The sequence below is a fragment of the Neodiprion lecontei genome, chromosome 6 (assembly GCF_021901455.1).
Source record: "Neodiprion lecontei isolate iyNeoLeco1 chromosome 6, iyNeoLeco1.1, whole genome shotgun sequence".
NCBI classification, from domain to species: Eukaryota; Metazoa; Arthropoda; class Insecta; order Hymenoptera; family Diprionidae; genus Neodiprion; species Neodiprion lecontei.
Genome location: NC_060265.1, coordinates 19,636,814 through 19,663,834, shown reverse-complemented (window position 1 = coordinate 19,663,834; position 27,021 = coordinate 19,636,814). Strand labels below are relative to the sequence as shown.

Below are 27,021 nucleotides of genomic sequence, written 5' to 3'. Positions count from 1 at the left end.
ATAAGAATTAAAATGTAAAACATATACCTTCTATCTTCATAAAGCAAAGTATTATTGTGTAAAGAAAAATTTGTCGATTCATTGTGTAACGTGTATTATTTGTTCTAGAAAGAAAGAAAAAGGATCCAATTTTGAACATGATTAAATCTCGATTCGGAGGGCAGAAATGATTAAATTGATTCACGTATAAAACTACTGTGGCCGACTGTGAAGGAGTTTCATTCCGAATATTTCTTAGTTCTTCAGCCAAAAATAATTGACTGATCTTTCGCCATTGGAAAAGCATTGATAATAATACATGTTTGTCAACTGAACCTTTTACTTTTTTTTTGACAAAGTTTGATTAGTTAGTGAAAGCAGGGCTTTTTCGCTAGTTTGTTGGATTTTGTTTTTCTTTGCATTGGATGAACCAGCTTGTCCTTCTGGCGGAGCAACCTATCTAAATAGGTACTATGAGTTTCTCTGATTGGTTCTTGATATAATTAAAATTAGTACCTTTGACGGGGTTCATATCCTTCATTAATACATTTTTCTATAAAGAATATTATGAAATTTCATAAAATTTTATACTCATTTAGAGGCACTGCTATTTTTTTCAAATCCAAATTTCGGCCCACTTAATTATTGTATGAATGAAGAGAAAAGAAAAAAAAATGTATAAATGTAGGTATATGTATATCAATCCTATCCTCTTTGATCTATATTAGGTATAATGTCATAATCACTAGAGTTTGCAGCCCAAAAATTCGGGTAATCGCGTTTTATGTTAATTTGTTTGGGTACCTGTCTTTTCTTGGGCACATTGTACGGTTCACTAACGCTAAAGTGCTTGGAAAACATCTACCTTCAAATTATTTTATTCTATATGGTCGTCGAATTCGGTTTTTCGTTTATACTTTACATATACAGACCAATTATAATTAGAATCTTAAATACAGGAGATCTAAGAGTTTATAAAATTGATATGATCCAAAATGCAAACGAACGGAGGAAAGGCAAAAAAGAAAACAAAAATTGCAGTAGTTTTGCCATACGTCATAATCGCGTTTCATTAAAGGAAAAAGCTATATAAAAACGAAAAAGATATACAGTATGTACAACTGGTATTAATATACTATGTGCACATGTATCTACGCTGTATAACATTTCAATAGGTTTACAAAAAATAAAAAGAAACACATATATGTAGTTACATTCGGATTATAATAATTAGTAACTAGAACCGCACTTTGAAGAATATTTTCAAATCGCTTAGAACAAGAATTATTTTATAATTCTTGATATTCTAATTTTAATTGTTGCAAGTGAATAATTTTTATTGAAAAATAAAAGAAAAGTGAAAAAAAAACTGAATAAAACATCTATGCACAAAGTTTGCAGTTTGAATTTTTACGCATGATCCGCAAAAATGAGTGCCGTTTAGGTTTGAAATTGTGGAAAATATGGCATCAAAAAAAAATTTTCTGTAACCCAATATTCTGTGAAGTAATGTCATTTAATTTCCAAACTCTTGCAAATTCTTGACACCCACAGAATCGTGACTACGGAAATTTTTGAAAAACTTGTAAGTTCTAGGATTTTACATCAATATTCGTATGATTTTGTACTTGGAAAATTGCGTCAATTCGATACGCACTCGAAAACGGTGAGATAAAATTTCATTTCACGTGTAAAAAAGTTTTTAGTTATAAAATGCAATATATTTCGGGGTAACTCGGGAATGGTGAAATAAAAATCGATTCAGAATATTTTTTTCAATTGAAAGTGCCCCAAGTTGGTGTTTCTCTAAAATTCCTATCAAACAGTATATTACTAAATCTGGCTGTATAATTGTACAGAGAACTCCGTCAAATGGAATTTTTGGTAATTTTTATAGAAAACTTTCCAATGTCGGCAGTGAACTGTTCATTCCATAGCTCAATCTATTCATTATTTTCAATTTGATAATTGCTAAATTTTGTCTAGTCTTTAATTTTGACAAACGACTGTCAATAACGTTGTAGGTAAGAGATGTATGTACCTAGTGGTAATTTGATAGTCAAGATAGGTTTAGGATTACGGTTGCAGTCTTGAGGAGTCCGTGTAATCAAATTGTTAACCTGTAGCCTATCTAGGTAATTGTACCAACAATTTTGAATTAGTTTCGTCCGAGAAGTAAAGGTTAGCAACCGAATAAATAGGCTAGAGTTTGTGACAGTTTTGATGCCTACGCTAAGATTGTGAATACGTTTCTAGAATTCAAATCAATAAACCGTATGATCGCATCCATTGTTCTGTTTAGCACAACTGATTGTAGGTTATGTCGTTCGAATCGCGAAAGCGGAGAATAAGAACATTCGTTTGCTGTCTATTTTTAGAAGGTTAAAACGCGAATATACACTTAAGTTATTCTCGAGCACCTCTGATCATCGAGTCGTGTTATAATGCGTTTGAATCTTCGTGGTAAATTGAGAAAAACTCTGAATTAAATATGGGGAGAAAAAAGTTGCATCCCTCGGCGAAATGTAAACAGCATAACGCATCGTTAAACAAAAAGATACCTCATCAAACGAAAAGGATATCTCCGTCTAAAAGAAACGAAATCAACGTTCAGTGCGAGAAACTCTTTCACCGTAAGTATAAAATTTCACATCACTTTTCTTTCCGGACTATTCGAACTCCGTTTTTCCCTATTCAATTTTACAATTGCTCAAGAAACTCAGATCCAGCGCCAAATTTTGCATTACATTCGATATTTGATACGTGAAACTCTTTTATCAAATACAAATTCTCTACCCTTACTCTTTTTCAATTCAGTCACCATCTCAGCAAATGTTTGATTTTTCATACACCATAATTTAGTAAGCTAACTAAGGTGATTGCAAAGTCATGTAGAATACATTATCAACCTTTGTGATTTCATTGAGGAATGGCGTTCTTATTGTATACAATTGAATCTTTGCTGACTGTTGAGTGATAGCGGATTATGTTCCGAATTATTTTTAACCACTATCCTAGAGTTAAATCGTAGAAATAAGCAGTTGACTGACGATTACCAACTATGATGGTAAAACTTTTTGCAGTGAGCAGTAATCCGGCATATGAAACACAGCTATGGGAAAACTACGTGCAGATATCATCTATTTTGGAGAAGGTTAAACGACTGGAGGAGATGAAGATAGAATCGTCGAAGAGGTGCGAAGCTATTGGCAACTTTGTCAAGTGGTTACGAGAGAACGGTGCTAACATCGACGGTGTTAGCATCGCAGAGTTTCCTGGATATGACTTTGGCCTTAAAGCGGAGAGAAATTTCACCGAAGGCCATATGATTCTAGATATTCCAAGAAAACTGATATTCTGTACACAAACAGCAGCACCTGAGTTAAGCATACTCCAAAATGATCCTCTTGTACAGCATATGCCTCACGTTGCATTGGCCATTGCTCTTCTCATTGAGCGACACAAGGAAAACTCTCAGTGGAAACATTATTTAGATGTGTTGCCCAACCAGTACAGCACTGTTTTATATATGAGCACCAACGACATGATTGAGTTGAAGGGAAGCCCAACATTAGGTTTGTACTTCCTGTTTATTTAATTTCAACACAGTGGGCGGTCTGTCTGAAAACTTTATAATCATTGAATTCGGTATAACTTGGCTAAATTCCAAAATTATTTTTATCTCACGATGTCTCAGATTTCGTGCAACTGTTATAAAGTTATGAAATATTATTTTGGAATTACTAGTTTTTTGTGCTGAAATCTGAATTCTTGGGTTCCCTTGTAAAATGAAAATGTGTTTCATGCTTGATTGCAGAAGGTGCTTTGAAGCAGTGCAGGAACATTGCGAGACAATACTCATACTTCAATAGATTTTTCCAAAGTAATCAGAATTCAGTGTCCGAATTACTGAGGGAGGTCTTTACTTACGAGGAATATTGGTGAGTAGATAAATTGGGTATAAAAAACAACACCTTAACGATACTAGAATATTTTAGTTCTGAAGTCTCATTGCACATACTTTGAGCCTTGAGTCAGGACTGAAGTGTCTTGATAAGAACCTCTCTTTATCTGAAAACAAACCTTGTCAAAAGATTATCTAAACACATATAGATGTCACTTGCAAAATTGCTTCTTATTATACTGAAACTTTAAGAATAAATATACAACAACTAACTATACAATGACAAAGAGTATTTTTACAGGTATTTAAGGTACTTAGAGATTATATATATATATATATTATATATATAGTAGGTATACATTGATATGCGCGTATATTTAAAAAATATTACAAATAGTCAAAATCATCATAATTGAATAAAAAAATTTTGTTATTGTTAACGTATGTGACGGACATGGTGATAGTCACATATGGCATTGAAAGACAAAGACATTCTGAACTTTGTTCTACCACTTTGTTCTTTTAAATCTATAACCAGATTTGTCATTTTTTTTCCTGGGGCTGGGGGGGTCCAATAAAAGACTGAATTATGTTTAGGAATTGAACGAAGATGGGTAGAATATCGACGAAGATATGAATAGTGTAAAATTATTAATAATCATTTATTACTCTCATAATAGCTACTAGGAGAATACTTCACTTTAACCCTTCGTTGCTCACCTATATTTACACTCACGTCGTTGGCCATCTAAGAACAATTCGTTCGAGGCTGTTTTTTACCTACTTAGGGATGAGTAAAAATTCTAAAAAAATGTAGGTTACTAAATTGGGATTTCTTTTTGATATTCTGACAGTCAGAATAATAAAATATCTTAATGATAATGGCCAATGGAGGGTTAAGGCAGTAGATGCATCTTGAAACAGGATATTTTTTGAGAGCTGGTTTTTCTCGGGAATCTCTTGTCTTCTTGCAGTCTTATTATGGCAGTTCACTAGTTTTTTTTTATTAATATTGCCTATAATTAAGCCGCACTGAAAGTCGATGATGCGTTACATCAAATGCGCAAAGTGAAAGTATATTATGTGAGATTTCAGTTGCAGGGTTCGCTAGAAACCTTTCAAGTATTTCATATGAATATTTTACAATAATGTATCTCAAGGCCAAACCAATGGCACGAACAGTACGATGCTTCTTGTTCATTTATTTAATGAACAGTTATTATATTTAAGATTATATTCAAAATATATCATATCGATACCATCGATTCAACTGAACAATGGTATCATTTTAAAACATTTTAATGAAATATCAAAACTATGACTTCAACATTAGGACTATGCGCTAGTGGAACTGCCTTCAACTAAATATACTTGAAATAATTCTCAAGATTGCTATATTCGAATGACAATGCCGGAAACCTTGTTTGACAGACCAGTCCTTCAAAATTATCATGTCTTTCAGGTGAACGTGAAACCACTTGACATGTTTCTTGGAACACCGATAGTGTATTAATGAAATCCTGGGAACTATGTCGTTTTATTACTTCATGAAATCAGGTATTGTTTCCCAGCTGTCATTGGCATCGAGTGAGTCATTATCGATATCTGTTTTTGGTTCGAAACCATTGTTCTCAAAATCGCTATACGGTTTTTGGGGTCTCTTTGCCGTTGATGTTGCAACAACGTCAACCATTATCGTATTGATGCTGCTGGTGTTTGACAGTTTTCTAGCGGTTACTCCTGGGTTGTGGAATACAGCCTTCGTGAACGAGTTTCGATAGGTGAATTTCTTTTTTTGTTTAATTCTGCACGCGATAAATATTGATAAAAATACGACGATGGTCACCCCCAGTATACCGCCGCTTGCTATTATGCTCGGCTTTACTTTTGAAATCGATTTCTTTTCTGGATACTCGTAATCGCTGATTCCATACAAATTTTTCAACGAATCTATATCATTTTTCAGTATTTCTTCGACACGTCCAATCTCTTCCAAATCTACCAAATTCATTGGCGGTTTTTTCTCTCCCTCGAACACAGTTTCCACTTCTTGTACCCCTCCATCCAGAACCGGCACTTTTACTGCTTCGATACTTGTATAGTATGATGATCCTTCCGAGTCTCTCTGAACATTTTTATTCGCCATCATCGAATTAACCGTCGCTGTCGAATCCAAATTCGTCGTAACCCCTTTGAAATCTCCTCCTGTTCTGGGTCCCATCCTTATCCCAACCTCTTCCGATCTTACACTAGGACTTTTCACAGTGTTATCGGAGTCAGAGACGTCTTTATCAAAATCTGAAATATTCTTCTTAATATTTTTGCTTTGAGAAAATAAGTTGATCAAATCTGTGGCCAAATATTCGGTCTCAATACCAAAATTTTCTTTAGCCTTATCTCGATCCTCTGATTTATCTTGCGGTATTGTTAATTTCTCTGTAGTTTCCAATTTCACATTTATACTCTGGCCGTCCGATAGGACGTTACTATCTTTAGATGCTTCCAGAACTTCATCAGCGCTCTTGTTCACCTTTTCTTTCATTTTCTGTTCATTAGTCGGTCGAATCTTTTCTACTTCCTCTCGGTATGCATGATTGGCTTTGACATTATGATTGGTTTTGTGATTATGAGACGACGACATTGAACTCTGTTCTTTCGCTCTGAATACTTCAGCAAAATGCACTTGGCTCGATCCCCTCTGTCTCAGAGCAATCAATTCTTCTACGCTCATGTTTCTGGAAGCTAGCAACCGTTCTAATCGCTCGGCGCTAGATCCAGAACTGAAAAGCTCCAATATCTCTGCACGAGATTGGGGGTCTACTCTGGGTATAACAACCTCGTGCAATTTTTGATTGAAGGTGAAATTTTTCTCGTCATTACGTAGATTAGACCCCTCGACACTCATGTTGAGTAGAATTCTGCCTTCCGATGAGTTTGAATTCGTGTTTAAAACTTTTTCACCCAATTCTATCTGTCCAGTCTGATTTCTGAGGTGTTCCAATACTTCGTTTGGTGGCTTTTTTGTAGTACCACTATCTTCCGTTTCTGTGCTGTTCACAATTTTTATTCCAGTTTCGCTGATAATCGTTGGCACGGTTGTCTCCAGAGGCACAACTTGTTCAGTACTCAGTTTTGCTTCCGCTTTTGTCCGAGGGTTGTTCATTTGTATGGCACCATGGAGAATATGTTTTCTTTTGGAATTTCGCACCGCGGTATCATAAACGGTTGGAATAAACTTGGGCATCTTTGAAGGGTAATCAGAAAATTCCATAATTTCATCCTCGTCGTCAGTTTCCGGTAGAAATCTTTTGCCTTCGGAGTTCACAACGAGTTGTCGATCAGCCTCGATACCATCTTCGAAAACAGTTGTTGTCTCGACCGACAAACTCTTGTTATCGGAATCGATGAACTGCTCTTTCAAGTTCCCGGCCTCATTTTCTACAAGTGTTAAATTCGACAGTCTCCTGTCATTGTCGGAAGATACCTTGCTCGCATTCTTAGCAGTTTCCGGTGAAAACCAGTCCGAGTACGATTCACTGGTATCCAATGCCGGAGGAACCCTCGACTCGAGTTCTACGCTCGTTAAACCGACGTTCAGATCCTCGAAACTTGAACTCTCGTCGCTCTTCGTCGTCGGTATAATTTTTCGACTGGGTGACCATCGTCCCCCATTTTCATAATTCGACGAATTGCGAAATACAAGCAAATTCCTGAACGGTAATTGGGTAGAAGTCGATTGTTCCCCGGAGTTTTCGTCTTCTTTGTTTCCGGGTCCTTGCCGCCTCTCATTTGACTTCAAAATTCTAATGGCGTCCGGCTTGCCTGTTAAGATATCAGAAAGAGTTAAATTCTTCTCCTGTAAAATTTCGGAGAGGCTCAGATTGTTCCCTTGCATTTTCAAAAACGCCTTCAAATCCACACTCTCCCGCGATGATTCCCTTTCACTTTCTCCGCCCCTTTCGGCGAGCTCTGATGCTTCTTTTTTTCTGTCCATCGCGTTCCAGGATCCCGGAAACTCGTGGCTTCCGGGCGGCCTCCGTTTCCTGGGTCTGGGATCGTCGTTTTCGCCGTCATCGAAGAGCTCGTATTGGTTGGTGTAATTTTGCAAGGTCTCGCGATACTTTTCCGCCTTTTTAGCGTTCCCTACATTATCGACATCGTCGACGGTGTCCGGATGTTTCCTCGTATCTTCGCGGCTTTCGAACGTCTCCGATAATTTTTCACCCCCGTCTCCACGCACGGCTGAGTAAATCTCGGTAGTGGTAATCGCATCTCCTAAATTCAGTTTGGTGCGATGGTAATTTCTGTGTTCACGCGACTTTGGCTTCCTGTACGCGCCCCTGATACCGATGTAAGTTTTCTCCTCTCGCGATGATCCTTCTCCGGCGTTGTCGATATCTTTTATTCCACCTCTTGAGTCAAAACTCACAGACACCGGTTCGTTTTCTTCGTATTTAATTACGCTGTCGGGTTCTTCTCGCCATCCGTTTGCAAACGATATCGTTGAAAACGGTGCCAGCGGCACAGAATCTCCATCTCGCCATTTTGGCTCCAATGCTTCACCATTATTCCGCCACTTTCCAATTACCACCCGACCCGAATCTTCACTCGAATAATTCTCATCCAGGTATTCGTCCTGCAGGTCAGAGCCCTGGAAGAAAATAATACATGTATTCAGTCACCTAGATTCTTTCGCTTCGATATTTTTCATAATTATACAATCCTCCCGTCAAAATAATTATAGTTCGTGAGGAAAAGACCGGTGACTTAGTCATATTTTTAGAGTCGACTGTTTCAGAGATGCACTTTTTTTGAATTTGCGTGCATCAAAAAAATTATCGTGTTTAATGAAATTTTAATTTTAATTTTCTTTCTTTAGCAATCACCTCGTTCCATTATATACTTTCGATTGCTCTCTAATATTGACTGATTTTGCAAAGGATAATTTTATAAAGTACCAATTTCAAATTGACTCTGCGATGAAAAAAGACAAAAAACAAAAACCAATTGATACAACGAATTGCAGAAAATTTGCGTCGACTAAAAATACATTTCGCATTTATTATATAAATTGATTATGAGACTATTTTAAATACTAATTTGCCAGATTTTATTCACGGTTTTTTTACTGAAATCTGTTTCTAGTTAATTTATAATTGTTCTGCGATTTGTCGTTAATTTTTTTTGTTCATTCAAATAGATGTACTGAAGCTATCGCTCTGTTCATTTTTTTTTCTAACTTTCAAAGACCTTCTGGAAAATCCAGTGCAATTATTAGTATATTAATTAAAAATTCACAAGCAGTGTTTAACTCAAATTACAGCACTAGAGTATTCATAATGATAAAAAGTGATGAAAAGTTGGCCAGTTGGCAAAGAAATATCCGTTCATATGCATGCATAGACACGATGTATTATAAAAAATGTTACTCGTCGAGTTACGATCCGAGAAGGATTACTGTATACATTATGTGTGTGCATATAGAACATATTTCTTAGCATCGTTACATATATATACATATATACGATATCCCATATATAATTCCTTCGGCTCATATACTTTTTTGAATTCCTGACATAGATATTATTATTTGAAAACTAGAATGACGTGAATTATAGCGTGAAGCTATTCAAGATGAACTCGTAAATATACATACATACATAATTACATACACATATACAATCGTGGATATCGGACAGAGGAAAATATTGGCCGTCGTCAGTGTTTTGTACAGCAAGGTATAATTTGCAAGATTAGAAATTACCTTCGAGTCAGACGAATAACCGTAACTGGTTCAACGGATAATATTAAATTCGAAGTAAAAACCAAAGTGTAATAACGTTAAAGATAATTGTACAAGTAATTGAAAATCAATCGCTGGTGAGAAAAAAAAAATAAAATACAATTAAACCAAGATCGTCGTACATGCATATTTTTATCAAAGAGGTAACAACGATACCATCTACCCATTGTCATGCTTCAGAATTTTATGCTGCGCGTCTGTTTGTTCACGGCGTATTCGTGTTTTAAGACAATTAGAAAGAAAGTACCTGCATAATTATACGTACTATTGTTTAGAGTTACACAATGGGTATGAAAGTTGGTGCAAAATCGGTGCTTATTATACACGTCCTAATAACAAGTACGTTTTGTTATGTCGCGGTTTAATTCCAACGCGGAAAAATAAGACACAACGAGTGAATCGACAAGCAATACAAATGTATCGTGTATAGTGGAATTTTACCCACGACACGATCGAATTTCAATTACAAGGTTTATTTTCTTATTTTTTATTTTATTTTTTTATTTTTTGCTCCATTACCTGTCGTTCGTAAGCCTCTATCGCCGTTCTCGAAGTTTCGTCGGTGGTAATTTTGTAGGTATCCAGAAAATTGCACAAGTTTGTTGTAACGATGAACAGAACAACGAATGATCTCCACATTATTGACGAAAGTTGTTATAACGCACAGTTTTGCATATTTTACTTTTTATTTGTGATTTTCTGTTCGATGAGGCGCAATTTTCTTGCAGATGCGTCGAACAAGTTTTTTTTTCTTATTTTTCTCGAACCTTCTTCGTGTTTTTTTTTTTTTTTTTTTTTTTTAATATAACACGCGAAATTCGTTGTAATATTGTTTATCGCTGTTTCCTCTCACCGGTTTTAGAAACACGTGAATATAGACGACAAACAAAAGTAAAATTACGAATATTACATTTTTTCTGTTTAACACAGCTAAAAAATCGTCAAGTTTCATTGAAGTTTACTTTTAGTTGTTCAATTCTCGCTGAAATTCGTTTCCTCGATACGCAGTTTATATACAAACATCTTTACAACGACACATTTGGATGCGGACGACGTTTCGTCGCGTCATGATTAAGTTTTCTTTTACTTCAATTTATTCACCTTTCACGCTGAATTTGAATAAAAATATTCTAAGCAACGACAGCTCGTAAAATTTTATTGTTCACCGTTGCAACGTTTATCTTTTCCAAAATCACCATTCGATAATATACGAAAATTGATATTTAAAAAATTTTACGCTGCCGAAATAATAAAATTTACTACGCACCGAGATTACACCTTTTAATCAGTCTTTTTGTTTTATAATTGTGTTGATTATTTTCGTCAATCGTTTGATTGCCTTGACGATTTATCCGATGTAATTATTAATTAGTAAACTTTATTCAGCGCGTATACACTTGTAATAAAATACATAAAAAAAAAATTTATCCCATCGATTGCTCACCGTGTAAAGTCTTGGCGAAGACTGAAGCTGTTTTCTCTTACACCTGGCGTAAGTAAGTCGGTGAAACTTAATTCGTCTTCTATAAGTTCCTAGAGAATATTTTTCGCTCTCTCGTACGTTCCCTCGCGTCTCGTGACGCGACGCGTCGTGTCCTTCATCTTATAGGGCTATAGAAGTATTAAAAATAAAGTTGAATAAATATAAATGATAGAAAAAAAAACAAACGTTGGTGTTTAAGGAACGAAACTTGAGTGCTGAATTTATACGTATATTATATATTCGGATAATCACGGAATTCCTGTATACATCTTTATTTGTTATTCAACATTTTTTTGCTGAAACTTTTTTCAGAAACTTACGCGATGATTCTGTTATATGTAATTCACATGCACTCGTATAAACAGGATTATACGTATACAAATCCCCGCTAATCACGTTCGAGTTTCTACGTTTCTTGTCAACGTATTTTATAATTTTTGTACAAGTTTTTTCTGCAAATATAGAGTCAGGAGTGGAAGAAGATATTCCTACAATCAAGGCAATTTAATAGTATTTGTTTTTTAATTCGTCTATCTCTAGTGAGTAGTGACTCGATATACGATCCGGATCGATATCGGATCGATAGATCATTTTTTTTATTTTTTTATTTTTTTTTTTCCACCCTATTTCGCGAGGGTAAATTGTTGAGGTTATTTTATTTCACATACACCACGAGAAATTTCTAACTATGGTTAGTATGTAAAGTCCTTAGCAATTATAATTTTTAACTTCTGACTGAAAAATACAATCGTGAGTAAAAAATGTACAGTTTGATGCTGGTGCAAGAATATATACCGATGTTGACATATTAATTAACATAAAATCTTTGGTAAACTTTATACAAAGAGATTGAATCTAGCAGTAACCAGAAAACGTAGCGTCGAATTGTGTCAGATCTTGTTGTAATTCTATACTTTATTGTATTCAAAACAATACCCGTTTTACAAGGATTTTTTATCAACGATAAGTGTAATGAAATTTTTCTCAGTGCGCAACGAATACACGTATCAGTGCCGGTTGATGGTGAGCGCGAAACCAGATGCCGAAAGAGACAGCTGCACCATCGGTGCAAAACCAGCTTCCGCATCTCGTTCGTAGAAAGTGCATCAGTCGCATCAGTGCAGCAGCATCCGTATTATAATACCCGTATACCTATATACGTATGGGCTATTCCGCGTCAACCGGATCAGTCATCTCTCAGATATTTTTTTAATTTGGCATGTGGATTGTGTAGGGGGAGTTAGATTTTTGTGCCAAAGCGCGAATCTCGTAATGCAAAATTCGATTTTTTATTAACAATAACAAATTAGACTCCCATTTTTTTCAAAAATTCATAACTTTGGCAAAAAGTTAGATACAATATATTTTTTTTTTCAAATTACGCGGAAAGCTCCATAGAATTTAAAAAAAAATACGAAATGGTAAAAAAAAGTTGTTATCAATTGTTTATTTAACAATTAATTTTTCAAAGATTTTTAAAACAGTGACTGACACGATCAAAAAATTTTTTTAAAATTTCGACACGTTCCTTGAACTGTACTACAATCTGAGAATTAATTCCAGAGGGGTGTTTTTCTTCGTTTTTGAGTAAAAAATGATTAAAGGTGTCGATGCGCATGAAATTGCGGCGCGCTGAGTCTCTACGTAATGGCGGGCGGCCGGTTGCCGTCCACCGCTAGCCCGCGGCGGCGTCGCAGCGTTATTTTAGTGTCATTTTCACGATGTAGGACACGATTGAAGAATCTGAAAAAAATACTGTACCTTCACAAGGCCTGCTCAAAGCGATAAGTGAAGTTTCAGGAATGTGTTTTTCACCGTTTTTTTATTACAGAGATTCAAAATAACGGTTACACACCATGAGAGGGCACATAAATGATAATAATTACAGAACTTGCTACTTATTTTAAAATAAAAACACATTCTTGAAACTTCAGTTATCGCTTTGAGCAGGCCTTGTGAAGGTACAGTATTTTTTTCAGATTCTTCAATCATGTCCTACATCGTGAAAATGACACTAAAATAACGCTGCGACGCCGCCGCGGGCTAGCGGTGGACGGCAACCGGCCGCCCGCCATTACGTAGAGACTCAGCGCGCCGCAATTTCATGCGCATCGACACCTTTAATCATTTTTTACTCGAAAACGAAGAAAAACACCCCTCTGGAATTAATTTACAGGTTGTAGTACAGTTCAAGGAACATGTTGAAATCTTAAAAAAATTTTTTGATCGTGTCAGTCATTGTTTTAAAAATCTTTGAAAAATTAATTGTTAAATAAACAATTGATAACAACTTTTTTTTACCATTTCGTATTTTTTTTAAAATTCTATGGAGCTTTCCGCGTAATTTGAAAAAAAAAAATATATTGTATCTAATTTTTTGCCAAAGTTATGAATTTTTGAAAAAAATGGGAGTCTAATTTGTTATTGTTAATAAAAAATCGAATTTTGCATTATGAGATTCGCGCTTTGGCACAAAAATCTAACTCCCCCTACACAATCCACATGCCAAATTAAAAAAATATCTGAGAGATGACTGATCCGGTTGACGCGGAATAGCCCGTATATTAAAATATGGGATCGAGCGGATATCTTCAATAATATACTGCCTTTTAAACGAGCGTCGTGCGGCTATCTTCACTCGAGTTATCCACGCTGCTATGTAGTTTCTGGAATTAATTATCCAAGTAAACACTTCATATGTATACAGTAAATTATACTCAACTATATACAACGTAAATAAGACTTTCTGCTAAGGTGATCTTTCCATGATAATTTGGCTGATCTTCTTCTTACGATTAAACGCCCGACTTGCATTTAGAATTGCCTCGGGGAGTTTGCCCAACTCTCGATTAGTACATTTGGTAGTACATACTTGCCTGAGTTTGCGATTATACTAAGCTCTAGCTTTATAAATTCCCAAGCTTCGTGTAGGCAGAAAGTTTCATTCGCGGGTTGGCTTGCGATTGAAAGATGTGTACTTTCACACTTGAAACTTTCTTGCGTACCCGCTCTTCGCAATGTAGAGGATGATTCAAAACTCGTCTATCCGGGGTACTAATCATCCTCGTCATTGTTCAAAACGATAGGTACACTGCAAAGGTAAACTTTCAAATCTAGGTATATAGAAGACATTAGAAACACATTTTCTCTTCAATATCGTGATGCGTGTTTGAATTTAAAAAATAGACGAATTAGGGAAGTGTGTTTGAACCCGGAACGGAAAAAACCGTAAAAGAATAAACGTTGCATCAAATTTAACTTGACTAACGACAGCATCGTTATACTTTTTAAACGTCTTGTCTAGGTACTGTAGAATTATACTCGAGTCATCCGGTAATTTTTTTTACATTAACAAAATTATCCCAGAATAATACATTTCAATTATTATTAAGCGCGATTACGTCGTTTGACGATGAAATATGAATCGTTGAATTAACGCAGAAAATTTGCGGTTAAATTATTACGAGTCGTTAAAATAGCCCACTATTTTGAATCAATGGCTTACGCGAATAAATGCATTTTTTTTTGTTTATATATGTATATATATGTGTATATATATATATATGTGTGTGTGCAATAAGAAGTTAATAATACTTTTTATCTTTTTAAAATTTTCCATTACCATTTTTCTTTTTCCTACGCCACGCAATAGAAAAATGAAGTGCAGTGCGTCGTTACGAACAATGACTGAGGTTTTTACAAGTATCGTTTTTTCCGCTTAACGTCCGCGCCGGTATTTCTGGGTCAGGTTCATTCTGTATCTGCATCGCGCGGCTCTCGCCTCCGGCAATTCATAAATTGACCGATTTTTTTTGGTCGGTTCGCGGACAAATAGAGAAATGAATAGAAAGTCTGCGGACATATGGTAAATAACGTATACCTATGCATACGTGTATATGTTATGTATTCACGTATAATGTGTGTATATACAACGATATGCGCGTCGTAACCTATTCTCAGTTTATAAACGAGTTTGTTCCACTTGTTGAACAAATAAATAACAAAATTGCCATCGCGTTCAGCGTGTCCGATTCGTATTATATTATAGTTTTATTGTTTACATTTTGTAAATATACATATGTATATTGTACGTATACCAGACTATCTCATGTCTCTTAATATGTTACTCGGGCAACGCATATAAAAAAAAAAAAAAATGTATTTCCCTGTACGGGAATTTATTTGGAGATTTTATCATTCCTGAATGTTACACGCTATTTTCTTAGCTGGGCAGTTTCTACCGTTATGACAAGACAAAATCGAATACCCAATGAAGATGGATCAAAAATGATTTACGGACTGATACCGATGTGGGATATGTGCAATCACGAGGAAGGAAAGGTAATACATTCATTGTATACCTCAGAGAAATACAAACATTATTTTATTCATTTTCACTGTACAAATTCAGTCATATACAGTCTGAGGTATAGAATTTCGAAGTCTGAATTTTCGTCTCCTTTCATGTTTTGTGAAACGAAAATTGAATTTCCTGAAAATGTTGGGAAATCAGTATAAAAATCGAGAAACAAAATCGACCATTTCAACCGCTTATTTTCCTTTTATAGATAACAACCGACTTCAACAGGATTTCGGATAAATGTGAATGCTTCGCGATGAGAAACTTCAAAGCTGGAGAACAAATATTCATCGCATACGGGGCGAGAACTAATTCCGACTTTTTCGTTCATTCGGGATTTGTCAGTATCGACAACAAGCAGGTGCGGTAACTTTCCTTTCTTCTACGCGTGTCGATATTTCTTATTTATAATTCGAATACCGAGGCGAAAATTGATGAAAAGTTAAATTCTGATCGATCAAACCCTATTTCAGGATGGATTTAAGCTGCGTCTTGGTATAAGTAAGGCTGACGCGTTGCAAAAGGAACGAGTCGAGCTTCTCGCTAAGTTGGCACTTCCGTCGAACGATGAGTTTCTGTTGAAACCAGGCATGGAACCAATTTCCGACGACCTGTTGGCCTTTCTGAGAGTTTTCAGTATGCGGAAACCGGAACTCGAACATTGGCTACAGTCCGACAAGGTTCTCGACCTTAAGCATGTCGATTGCGCCCTCGAAACTGTTATCGAAGAAAATGTCCGAAGGTTCATGCTAACGAGATTAAAATTACTGATCGCTAATTATCCGACGACTCTGGAGGTAAATATAACAACGACAATTAGTCCGTGTGTGAGTTCAGTTCCTCGCGTTTATTTTATTTTCATGTTCAGGAGATAGAAAGCCTCTTTCGATTTGCCCACTCACGCGAATAATTAATTGCGCAATAAAGGAAAAATACGGAACACGTTTATGCGAAACTGTCCGGTTAGCATGGAGATCCGGAATTTTTCTAGACTTTCAATTAACGAGTTGTACATCTTATTTTTTTTTTCTTAACGTTGTTTTCACCGCCGGAATTTAATCTTTTTTTTGGCAGATTGATCGAAATTATGAAAGTTATGAATGTACGTTCAAATTCTCGTATTCTATATTGGTCGAGAATTGATGAGCTGTTGAGTTTCAGTTTGTTCAAGGAAAAGTTTTGATTGAAGAACGTGAGAAGGAGAGAAAACGTATGTTATTGTTTCGTAAAAAAGAAAAAAACTGGCGTCAATCTCATCTTACATCATGTAAATACACAGTGCGTCAAAAATTACCGAGTATTCAATGAAATCATTTCCTCGCCTACTAATTAACATTTTTGCTGCACTCCTTTGATGGTTCGGTTGTTCATACGGGTGGCAGGTTTTTTATTATTTGGATAACTGATTTGAAATTCGCGAAATTTTTTTTCAACATCATCACGAGCTAGTTATGTATTATAACTATATGCACTATACTGTACCATATGTATACTGACCATAAGATTGAATCCTACATGCGTGTTAAGACCAACTGAAAACGGATAATTTCACATCCGTGCAAAGTAAATACAGGCCTTCCGCTCAACTCACTAAAAGTGATTTAGGATACTTTTACTTGCGAATAGTTACTGAAAGTAGCCGCTCTGTTCGAAAAATGAATATCACTGCGTTTCACATTTTGTTTTTACCCTATTTACGGTAAAGAAATATTTCACTAATTTCTGTCACCATCAATACATATGAAATTGTAGTATTTCGAGCTATTGAAATACTATAAATAATTGGACAGCCTGGAATCCTTTATGAAACTACTTGTAGTTTGAAGAATTTAGGAATATCAAGAGAATTTGGACTCGGGTTACGAAACATTTGGGGTGTTTTTAGAATTCAATTCGAAAACAATCCAGCTTCACGATGATACGTTCACGATTTTTTAACTGTTCAAGCAAGTCTTATAATTTCTATTTTAAATTACAAGTGAGTGTGACGTTTGAGATAATTACGTATAGAACAGCATCCATCTCTTAAGATGTGAAAGCATAATCGAGGTTAATTGATTTCATTTCAGGAGGATCTGGAAATAATGAACTCGTCGTTATCACATCATAAAAAGTTAGCCTTGCAACTGAGAATAACGGAGAAACAAATTTTACACGGTGCCCTGGATTATGTGGAGCAGTGGATCAAAGCTTAGATATATTTTTGCACATATGATTACGCCTATGATACTTGTCTTTGAGAGCACTTGGTACAATCAATGCCTTTTGTCTATTTTTTGCGAAAACTGCAACTCGCGTTCGTCAACGTTCTTTTTTTTTCACTATTTCACTTCTGGTTCATCATGTCAGAAAAAATGACAAAATACACAAAAAACAAATAAATGTACGGGTTTTATAAGAGAGGATTAATCTCGTTTGAACAGTTCAATTTCCTATTTATTTTCCGCAATTACTTCTGATTTGTTTATTTATTTATCGTTTGCTTTTATCGAATATGTTGTTACAGTTTCCAAGATCACTGAAATATTTGACAACAACACGTGACATTGACAACTCTTGTATAATAAAAAATGAATTATAAGTATGAAATATACAGTAAATATACACAAAAGTTTTATTTGACGAGTCGACTATAGTATGAATATAAATACAACTCTAATGTGAGAATAAAAAAATATTTATACATATATTGCATGTGTGAATACAAATATGCAGATATGTATAGATATAAATATATTATATACATACATATGTATATATATATATATATACACACATACGTTGTATTGTTTATATATTATATGTAACAAATACTCGAAGAGCAATAGCGCGTCAGAAATAGAAGCTATTGATAACGGATGTCTATTTTCGAAAGATGTGTACTTGAACAGAGAGAATTTGAATCTCCTATTCATTAACAAAACTATCGCGCTGTTTATTAATAATTATTTATTATGCATATATACATAACACGTATAGATACATGTACATTATACATATATACTCTGATATGTAAAATACTATGTCCGTTCAAAACTATATTTTTTCGTTGTTCATCCGATTGATACTTACATAAAAGTGCCGTATTATATTATAAACAGACTTATTCAAAATATTATACTTAAATTCAATACATGAGCATTCAGTGTTAAAGTATATAAATATTATGTATACGTACGAAATTCCACAGGATTCGAATTGACTATTTGTGTGAAAATAATAAACAACTAACATCGAAGTTTGTTTATTGAGTCACGAATTATATCGCCGTGAATTCCCGTTGTTAATCTTGAATTTTTGTTTTACCAGTAAATAATCTACAACATATCGAGGTTTCGCAAAAAATCTGTAAACAACTGTTAGTTGTGAAGTTTTCCATCGAATTCTTTTAACTCTGAAGATTAGTGAATATGATTCAACGTGTCTTTATAAAATTGATGAGAATTAATGTTCACTTTGTGAAGAAAGCTTTTCGGAAAAATGATTTAGGTGTTTTGATGTGAAGCTACCGAGTAACGAATTTGTGATGGGTGCAAACTTATATATGCATCGAGACCAAATTATTTTCTTCTCACAATCTGATTGAGAAAACAGTACGTTAATAATGTGTTATTCGTCGCATAATCGCAATTATGAAGAACATGGAAGAGAAATTAAATTTTGATGCCTGTTCTGTTTCCTGAATATTAAATGTATTATTGCACAAGGTGTATGGTAACTTCAGGAGAAACTAAATTTGATAGATTCTTAAATATTTTGAAAACAAAGAAATGAGTACAAGTTCAACAACTTTGTTCTATATCCGGAAATTTTTATGCTTTTGCTCTTCAACGGATGAATTCACCGCCGTTATTTTCCGCATAATAGGCTGAATTCATATTTTAAATGTTTTTCAACTAAGGAGACATGTCGATTTACTTAATGATAATGTTCACGAAATTTATTTAAATGAGAATTTCGTTATCAATTTCCGAAAGAAAGGTTTAAGACACGATCCGCTCCCTTTTTCTCTTCCGTCTATCTACTATCTTAAATGGGTAATACGTATTCAAATAAATCATTTCTTTTCCTCCGTTCTCCTTTCGTTGAAAATCGACTTATAAATTTTAGTGTCAATTGTCATTGTCTGCGCATGTGTAAAATCGTTACTTTAAAATGTAATTATAATCTATAACAATTTGTTTATACAGTACATTGTACAAGATTCTTAAGTGGGTTTTTTCTTCTAACAATATGACAAAGGATAAGCGATAGATTATTCAACTGGTTCAATAATACGTGGCCGCAGATTAAACATCGGCTTATTCCGTGCAAAGATTTCGCGGCATTATAAGACTATTAATTATTCATCTTTGAATCCTAGTGTCTCAATTCGACACCAGATCGTGTCAGCTTCGAGCTAGAGAGGTTCTCAAATCTGGCATAATGAACCTCAACAATTAGTGTTTATCATACTTTGAAAATAAACGACGGAATCCGAATTCCGTTTTAACTGCCGAGGTGCATTGTACTGTTGGAAAAAGTTGCGTACAACTTGTGACGCGATCTGAATCGAAATACAACCTGTTTCCAAGTGTTGAAAATATCCCGTACACTCGAAACGAATTGTTATCGATGAAACTGAAGGCGAGACAGAGAATTGACACGTTTACTTTTCACGTAAATGTGTGTATAAATGCGCTCGCATACAGCTGCATGCCAGGAGATAGCCAGAGCAGAGCTTATCACAATATTCGAAGCGAAATGATCCAGAGTGTCGAGAGTGTGGACAGATTTCTAACCTAAAATACAGAACCGGGTTGATAAATCGCGGAGGGAAATAAATCGGGAAACGAAAATTGGGAAAATGAGCAGCCAGAGAACGATCAGAAGAGACTCGGACGTTCCTCTTTCGAACCTCGGTCAAAAAGAGTTACTTTTCAAGTTTCTGATCATCGGTGATTACGGCGTTGGTGAGTTGAGAAAAGTTTCCAGCAATATTGCGATAAGCATCTTGAATATTACGATACAAAATGCCTTTCGTGCCGGTTTCAAGGAATAAACACTTGTAAACATCTGATTGAGTTTAGTTATATCTCGAGAAAGAACCGTAACGTCTTTATTATTTTCCAGTTAATCTTCGCCACGCTTTCAAATTTCGAATCATCAACGGTTTTAACGTTTGTCATTTCTACCCGATCGTCAGCTGTTTTGCATTTCTCTTACCGCCGACGTTCAAATGTTATCCCCAGTACTTGTTGCCTGCGTCGGACGCTTGTAAAATAAATTCTTTAAAGTGTAACTGGCGTCTTTAACCAATTATGTCGACAATTTGATCAGTTCTTTTTTCCGTCAATCGTTCGTACTCGAATCTTGAGGAGAAAAAAACGTTGATCCACTGTATTCACACCTTTCAAAGTCAGAGGGCCGAATTCTTGAAAAATTTGACAATGAATTTTCACCCAATCCTGTTAGCGTTGGATCCGTTACACGATTGGTCAGAAATCGATTGTCGTTTGTGATTTGAAGATCACTTTTGCAAGCTTCTAACTTACACTTTTTACTGATTCTTTACCTTAACTTTTCTGTCGAGCAACTGGATAAGTGAAAACTCTTGAAAGCCTCAATTTCGATCTAATTTCTGTGGCTGATGCAACCGTCGAAATACGGTTATTTATATTTACTTTTGTACTGGCGGAAGCTGGCTACTTTCTTTAATTCGTCTCATTCGAACTAAACATATTATAATCCGCTTTCAGCGGTAATTGTTCACACGCTTACGGTAACGGGAGATTTCAATTACTCCAATTACTGTGACCGTATTCCAATTACTGACTGTTTGTCCCTTTCTGTTTTACTCGTATTATTATTTTCTCTACACCATGAAGCTGGTATGTGTTTTCCGATAATCTCGGTAACGGGCGATAATTAGTTGCTGTGTACTGAGTCGCAATAACTGATATACATGTAAATACATAAGAAGGTTGAAGTTCGTAACGCTAGCGTAACGAAACGTCCCTTTCAGGATTAATCGCGCTATTCCATAGTCTCCGAAATTACAGAAACGCAGTATGCGGTAATTAAAGCTTCAATAAAGAAAGGTTAATTTATTTTCTAACCGATATTTTTACAAACTAATTCTAAAGTTGTAAAACAGTGGCTAGTTGTTATTGTATCGTTATGCTAGATTTACTAATTTCGAACCCGTAATTAGTTATTTTACTTTGAAACATAATTCATATCAGGTATCGGTTTTCGATTACTTTTAGGTAAAACAGCCATCGTCCGGAGATATACCGAAGGTAATATTCTTCTTTAGCCACTTCGATAATTACAGTCTTGCATGAATGAAAATAATGCATGCTTTATTGTGTGTTCAGATGTCCGCACGTACGCGTCATTACTTCTTGAGAAAATGAAAGGAAAGAGGGAATTAGGAAAGAGAGCGAAACTTATTTCTTCCTACGTATCGCGGGTTTGATCTATTTTTATTAATCAGTTTTCGAGCTCTTGAATTCAGTCGCATGATGTTTCTATTTTTACTACCCAAACTCTTATAATATTTCCGCGAAGTATTCTCGATGGCTTATAGAAATTAATACCGAACTGTAAGATATTTCATTTGGTAAATGTACCAATAGCATGATCCATACGTATTTTTTACGTCAAACTTTGAGTAAATACATTTTTGAAAGCAACAGATATGTTCCGTTTCTTTTAATTGTACATGTTATAATATACAACTGTATAATACTACATTTACCGTGTATTCACAGTACATTTGTCGTATTGAGAAAATATTAAGACACGGATACAAAATTTCTCAACATCAGGTATAAAATAAACATGTACGAAAAGTAAAGCACAATAACAATTAGAACCATTTAAAAAGGTAGGCATCTCAAAATTATTGTTCTCTTGAACAGAATTTTAGACGAATTTAAAGATTTTCGAATGACGATCTGGAGAAAAAATTTGCATCAATGTATAAATATATGCATGCAAACTGTATATATTGAATAATTGATTGACAGAGTTGTGTAGCTGCAAGTCGAGTCGTCATTAAATGTCCTATGTATATGTATGACGTTTGTAGATATATGTATATTTTCTTTACATGGTGACAAACCGCTACATATAAATAATCCCTTATATGTATACATTAAATGTACGTAACTTTCGAGGAGAAACGATGCTTCGCGGTGAAATAAAATCCGTCTCTTCACCAAAGACCATTTATAGCTCGAGTTTCGACTGAGAAAGTTCCGTTTCTTTAGCCTACTGAAGTGTAGCCGGTTTAAGAGTTACACTGTATACTTACGTGGGTGTATTAGACAGAGTTTTGGGGATAATCACAATGGAAACTGAATCACACGGATGATTCACATTACGTACGATTTTGGTTACGTCTTTCATCATTTTTAGTTCACATTTTGCTTTTTATGTTTTTCTGAAAATCATTATAAATTTTCAAGCTCCTGACCGTCATGAAAAACCTTGTAATTTTTTGTTTCTTTCTTGTGCACACAAATTTTGGCACTATTTATATTTTCTTTTTAAAATTTTCCGCACGACGCTCTTAAATCATCCAGTGCAATTTTTTATGTAATTCTCCACCAAAGCTTTCTGATTTTATTTATAAATTTCTTCACTTTTAACGCTAGACTTTTCGCTTTTTCCTTACTTTTTTTGTACCCTTATACAAGTATATATATATAAGATTTGGTTTACAATTACCGGCTTATAAAAATCGCGAGTGATAATCTGGCGTCTTCTCGAGACGATCCGCGGCTCTAAAGTGGCTTATAATGCATAAACTAGTAGGAAAAAGCTGCCCTATGGTGAGCGGGTGTAACTTCTGAACCTGTAATGTAAGGGTTATATGTCGGCATGAATGCGCCCGCATCTTTGTGCGAGATTTGCATGGATTTGAATAAATATTCTCATTCTCACGATTTACGAGTCACTCATAAATTTATTTATTATCTTCACCATTTTTTTTCTCTCTCATCCTATTTCACATATTTTTTTTCTCATCTTCTCCTTATTCTTCCAGGGAAATTCTCATCGAATTACAAGATTACCATAGGCGCTGATTTTGCGATAAAAACTCTCGACTGGGATCCCCATACAAAAATAAATCTGCAATTATGGTAATTGTCAATTTGCATCATTACGTGACGAGTATATTTTTCTCCAAAATTAAAACCGAATCTTATCTATACAAGTTGATTAAGTTACACGGAATTGGCGGCGTAACTTTTGGGGAACCAAACGAGCTTGTATACACGAAGCTCGGATCACGCGTATAAATACCGCTTTTATCGAGATTAATTATTCGCCGAAGGGACTGAACATAATAAATTCTTTGAAAAACAAATAAGCCTGATTATAATTCGAAGGGAAAATATTTGAAAACGTGTTTGAGATGAATAAATTTTTTCATGTATACATATCGCCTTTACTCCAAGCTTATAACACATCTTAACTCGAAGGTCTCTATCTATACTTTTATTCTTCGAATGATGAGTTTCATCAGCTAAAATTAACAAGGGATATATTCTCGCATGCGTTCGAAAATATATAAAAATCTACATACCTACGCACAATATCAGGGTGGCACTATTTTTAGCTTTATTCGCAATAATATTGAAGTAAACCGAAAAATTCTGCTAATCCTTATTTGATCGTATCTAATTTGATCAAAAATAAGTTCACAATATACGATAAACTGTGTCGAGGTTTCAATTGTATTTTAGTCATTTCAAATGATTAAATAAACTCAAATTTCCGTCACGGTCGTTGCGAAAATTAAGTTCAAAGACATCCGAGTAGAAAGCGAAATTTCTGAACTAAAGATTAAATCGTTAAATAGTGACACTCTGTGTTAATTTATCGGTTAATCACTGCTTTGGTACAAATTTTCTAATGCTTCTTTATTTTTTAACGACCTAATTTTTTTCCGTTTACCTTTTTAGGGACATTGCGGGACACGAGAGATTTGGTTACATGACGAGAGTTTACTACAAATACGCGTAAATGTTTTTTTATTTTATTATATCTTACTTATCTATCAGTATCAAGAGTTTATATTTATAATAATTCACAGTGTGTAAATAGTTCTCGTTGTGGTATTTAATGTTGGTTTTTATGATTGAAAAAATGAAATTTCAACGTTGTTGCATACTACATTGTAGTATACTCGTACCTACGTGCATCGAAAGTCTTACGTGACCTGGTTTCGTTCCGTTCTGTGCAGTAACGTTGTTCCGACTTTACTTCCTCCGCTACGAATATACCAAACTGTTTGCCTTTAGCTTTAAATATAGCTTTTCTTGTCAGCATTTTCAGATACGTTGTTTACAAATTTCCGTCTCTTATCGCGTCTCATGTTCTCCCTTATCTGAACGTGTGTGAAAAAAGAGAAGAATCAATGCAAAAAAAAAAAAAAAAAACAGAGAGAAAGAAAGAGAGAAAAGCTTATGCCAGAAATTTTCTTAGAAATGTGTGAACGAGATCGAGCCTCGGCGTCATCACTGCACTTTTTTTAAACCCATACAATTGTTTACAAATCAGGATTTCGTTATAAACAGCAAACTCGCCTGTCACACCGAGAAGCGAAATCATTCAAAGTTGCTCGTTGCAGTCATCTCTCTTTCTTTCCTCTTTTCCATTTGAAATTCTTTATATACGTTACGCGCGTAAATATTCCGAGGCTGTGGTGTGATGTCAAAAAAAAAAAGAAAAAAAAAAAAGAAAATGTCAAATCCCAAGAGACAAATATTACAGCACACAATGATTTCCTAGGCTTGCCGCTGCTCTGGTATTCGATATCTCGAGGATAGCGACTTTTCAATCTGTCAAGAAATGGCTCGTCGATTTACGCGAAAAAATCACCCTCCCAGATGGATCCAACATACCCGTCGTACTGCTCGCGAATAAATGCGACATTGAACATTCCGCAATTCCCAACGAGCAGATCGTCAAGTTTTGCAAAGAAAACTCCATCGGTTCCTGGTACATTACATCGGCTAAGGAAAACGTTAATATCGGTTCGTACTCTCCAGCTTCGTACACGCAATTATTTAAACAAAATTAAATCCGGTGCAGGAAAAATTTCTCTGAAAGAACTTGGAGAAAGTTTAGCCACGTTTTGTTTTTGAAAACCTTCAGGGATTTTTATGCAACGTTGTTTCACTCGGTGAAAAATGTATAAAGCGTACACAGAAGTAACAAATCGTTTCGCAAATATGCGTGCAAGTATATTCGAAACTTTTCCGATGCGACGTGAAAATCTCGGCAACTTTTTCTAATTTCCAACGGAATTTCATCGAGCTTATTTGAAAAGTTTGCAGAGAAATTTTTCCACCAGGATTTAGTAGGTATCACAGACACGATTGCGTAAATCAAATCTAGATTCTGAACAGTATGATTATTGATAACAAATTTATGAAGCGACTATTTTCTCATCGATTTAACGAGAATTAATTTATTTTCTCTATGCTAAATTGGTGAAAATTACCGGAATTCCAAGCGTATAATTCATTCATGCGGAAAATTATGACGTATTTATTTTCGCAGACGAAGCGATCCGATACCTGGTGGAAAATGTTATAAAGACCAGAGTAGAGGACCAGATACGCGACTCCATAAAACTTCGAGACGGACCGGTGTTTCAGGAGAAAAATACGTGTTGTAAAATCTGATGAACAAACGCTTTCGTGAATTTCAGATATCTATTTCGCATACGTATTTAGCTACAATATTCAACATGATTGCCAAAATTACGTCATTAACCCGAAATTGACACGATATATCGTTTCACGAGATGCGTAATTATGACGTATATATATAAATAATATTATCTCATATCGATTTATGTACGTACATGATGTTAATTGTTATACAGGTTTGTTCAGCAGATGTATAATAACACCTATTGAACGAATCTACGAATACGGGTTACCGATCTTGCATTGAAAATTATGGAAAAAATCATATTACATGTACGTGAATTAGTGATAGGCGCGTATATAATCGTGTGTGTGTATATATATTTGGTTTTTTACAGACATTTTAATAATTGTACATAAAAATATGTGGTAATATTGATATGAATTTCCGTGCATATATGTGTATATATATATATATATATATATACATCTTTGTTTCGAATCATATAAAATATAGTCTTTGATTTTATCATTCGTACATCGACTGATCTTTAATATAATACTTTAATTACCTGCATATACCTATAACAGCGATATATTTACAAGGGTGCGTATGTGTATATACATATATATGTTTTTCTTGTTTTGTATCGTTATCATCTTTGGTTATAATAAATTGTTACATGATCCCGCTCGGCATATGATATTTTTCTATAATATTATTTTAGTAAAAATATGATATGTCTGCAAGGAATATTTATATGTATGTATGCGTGGTACGTAACATATTATATACATACGTTATTCCTATACATGCTACGATTAGGCTTCGGTCAAGTA

At 34.9% G+C, this 27,021-nt stretch overlaps 3 protein-coding genes across 4 annotated transcripts; 2 read left to right on the top strand and 1 right to left on the bottom strand.

Moving 5' to 3' along the window:
* Positions 1-1,962: 1,962 nt before the first annotated feature.
* Positions 1,963-18,767, top strand: LOC107226998 (actin-histidine N-methyltransferase). The gene is made up of 7 exons (XM_015668001.2): positions 1,963-2,612; positions 3,063-3,554; positions 3,797-3,920; positions 15,396-15,510; positions 15,738-15,890; positions 16,003-16,326; positions 17,599-18,767. The coding sequence occupies exons 1-7, from the start codon at positions 2,471-2,473 to the stop codon at positions 17,722-17,724; spliced, it is 1,476 nt and encodes a 491-aa protein (XP_015523487.2). The 5' UTR covers positions 1,963-2,470; the 3' UTR covers positions 17,725-18,767.
* Positions 3,988-11,138, bottom strand: LOC124295195. The gene is made up of 3 exons (XM_046744237.1): positions 10,206-11,138; positions 8,176-8,534; positions 3,988-8,145 (listed from the first exon to the last, which is right to left on the bottom strand). Exons 1-3 carry the CDS (start codon positions 10,323-10,325, stop codon positions 5,424-5,426), a joined length of 3,201 nt encoding a protein of 1,066 aa, XP_046600193.1. The 5' UTR covers positions 10,326-11,138; the 3' UTR covers positions 3,988-5,423.
* Positions 18,768-18,896: 129 nt separating the features above from the next.
* On the top strand, positions 18,897-26,849 carry LOC107227001 (ras-related protein Rab-32). Of its 2 annotated transcripts, XM_015668005.2 has the most exons (6): positions 18,897-20,481; positions 21,778-21,810; positions 23,565-23,661; positions 24,487-24,543; positions 25,316-25,560; positions 26,090-26,849. In XM_015668005.2, exons 1-6 carry the CDS (start codon positions 20,376-20,378, stop codon positions 26,212-26,214), a joined length of 663 nt encoding a protein of 220 aa, XP_015523491.1. In that variant the 5' UTR covers positions 18,897-20,375; the 3' UTR covers positions 26,215-26,849. The 2 variants fall into 2 exon arrangements, with proteins under 2 accessions (XP_015523491.1, XP_046600238.1); XM_046744282.1 differs by lacking the exon at positions 21,778-21,810.
* The last annotated feature ends 172 nt before the right edge of the window (positions 26,850-27,021 follow it).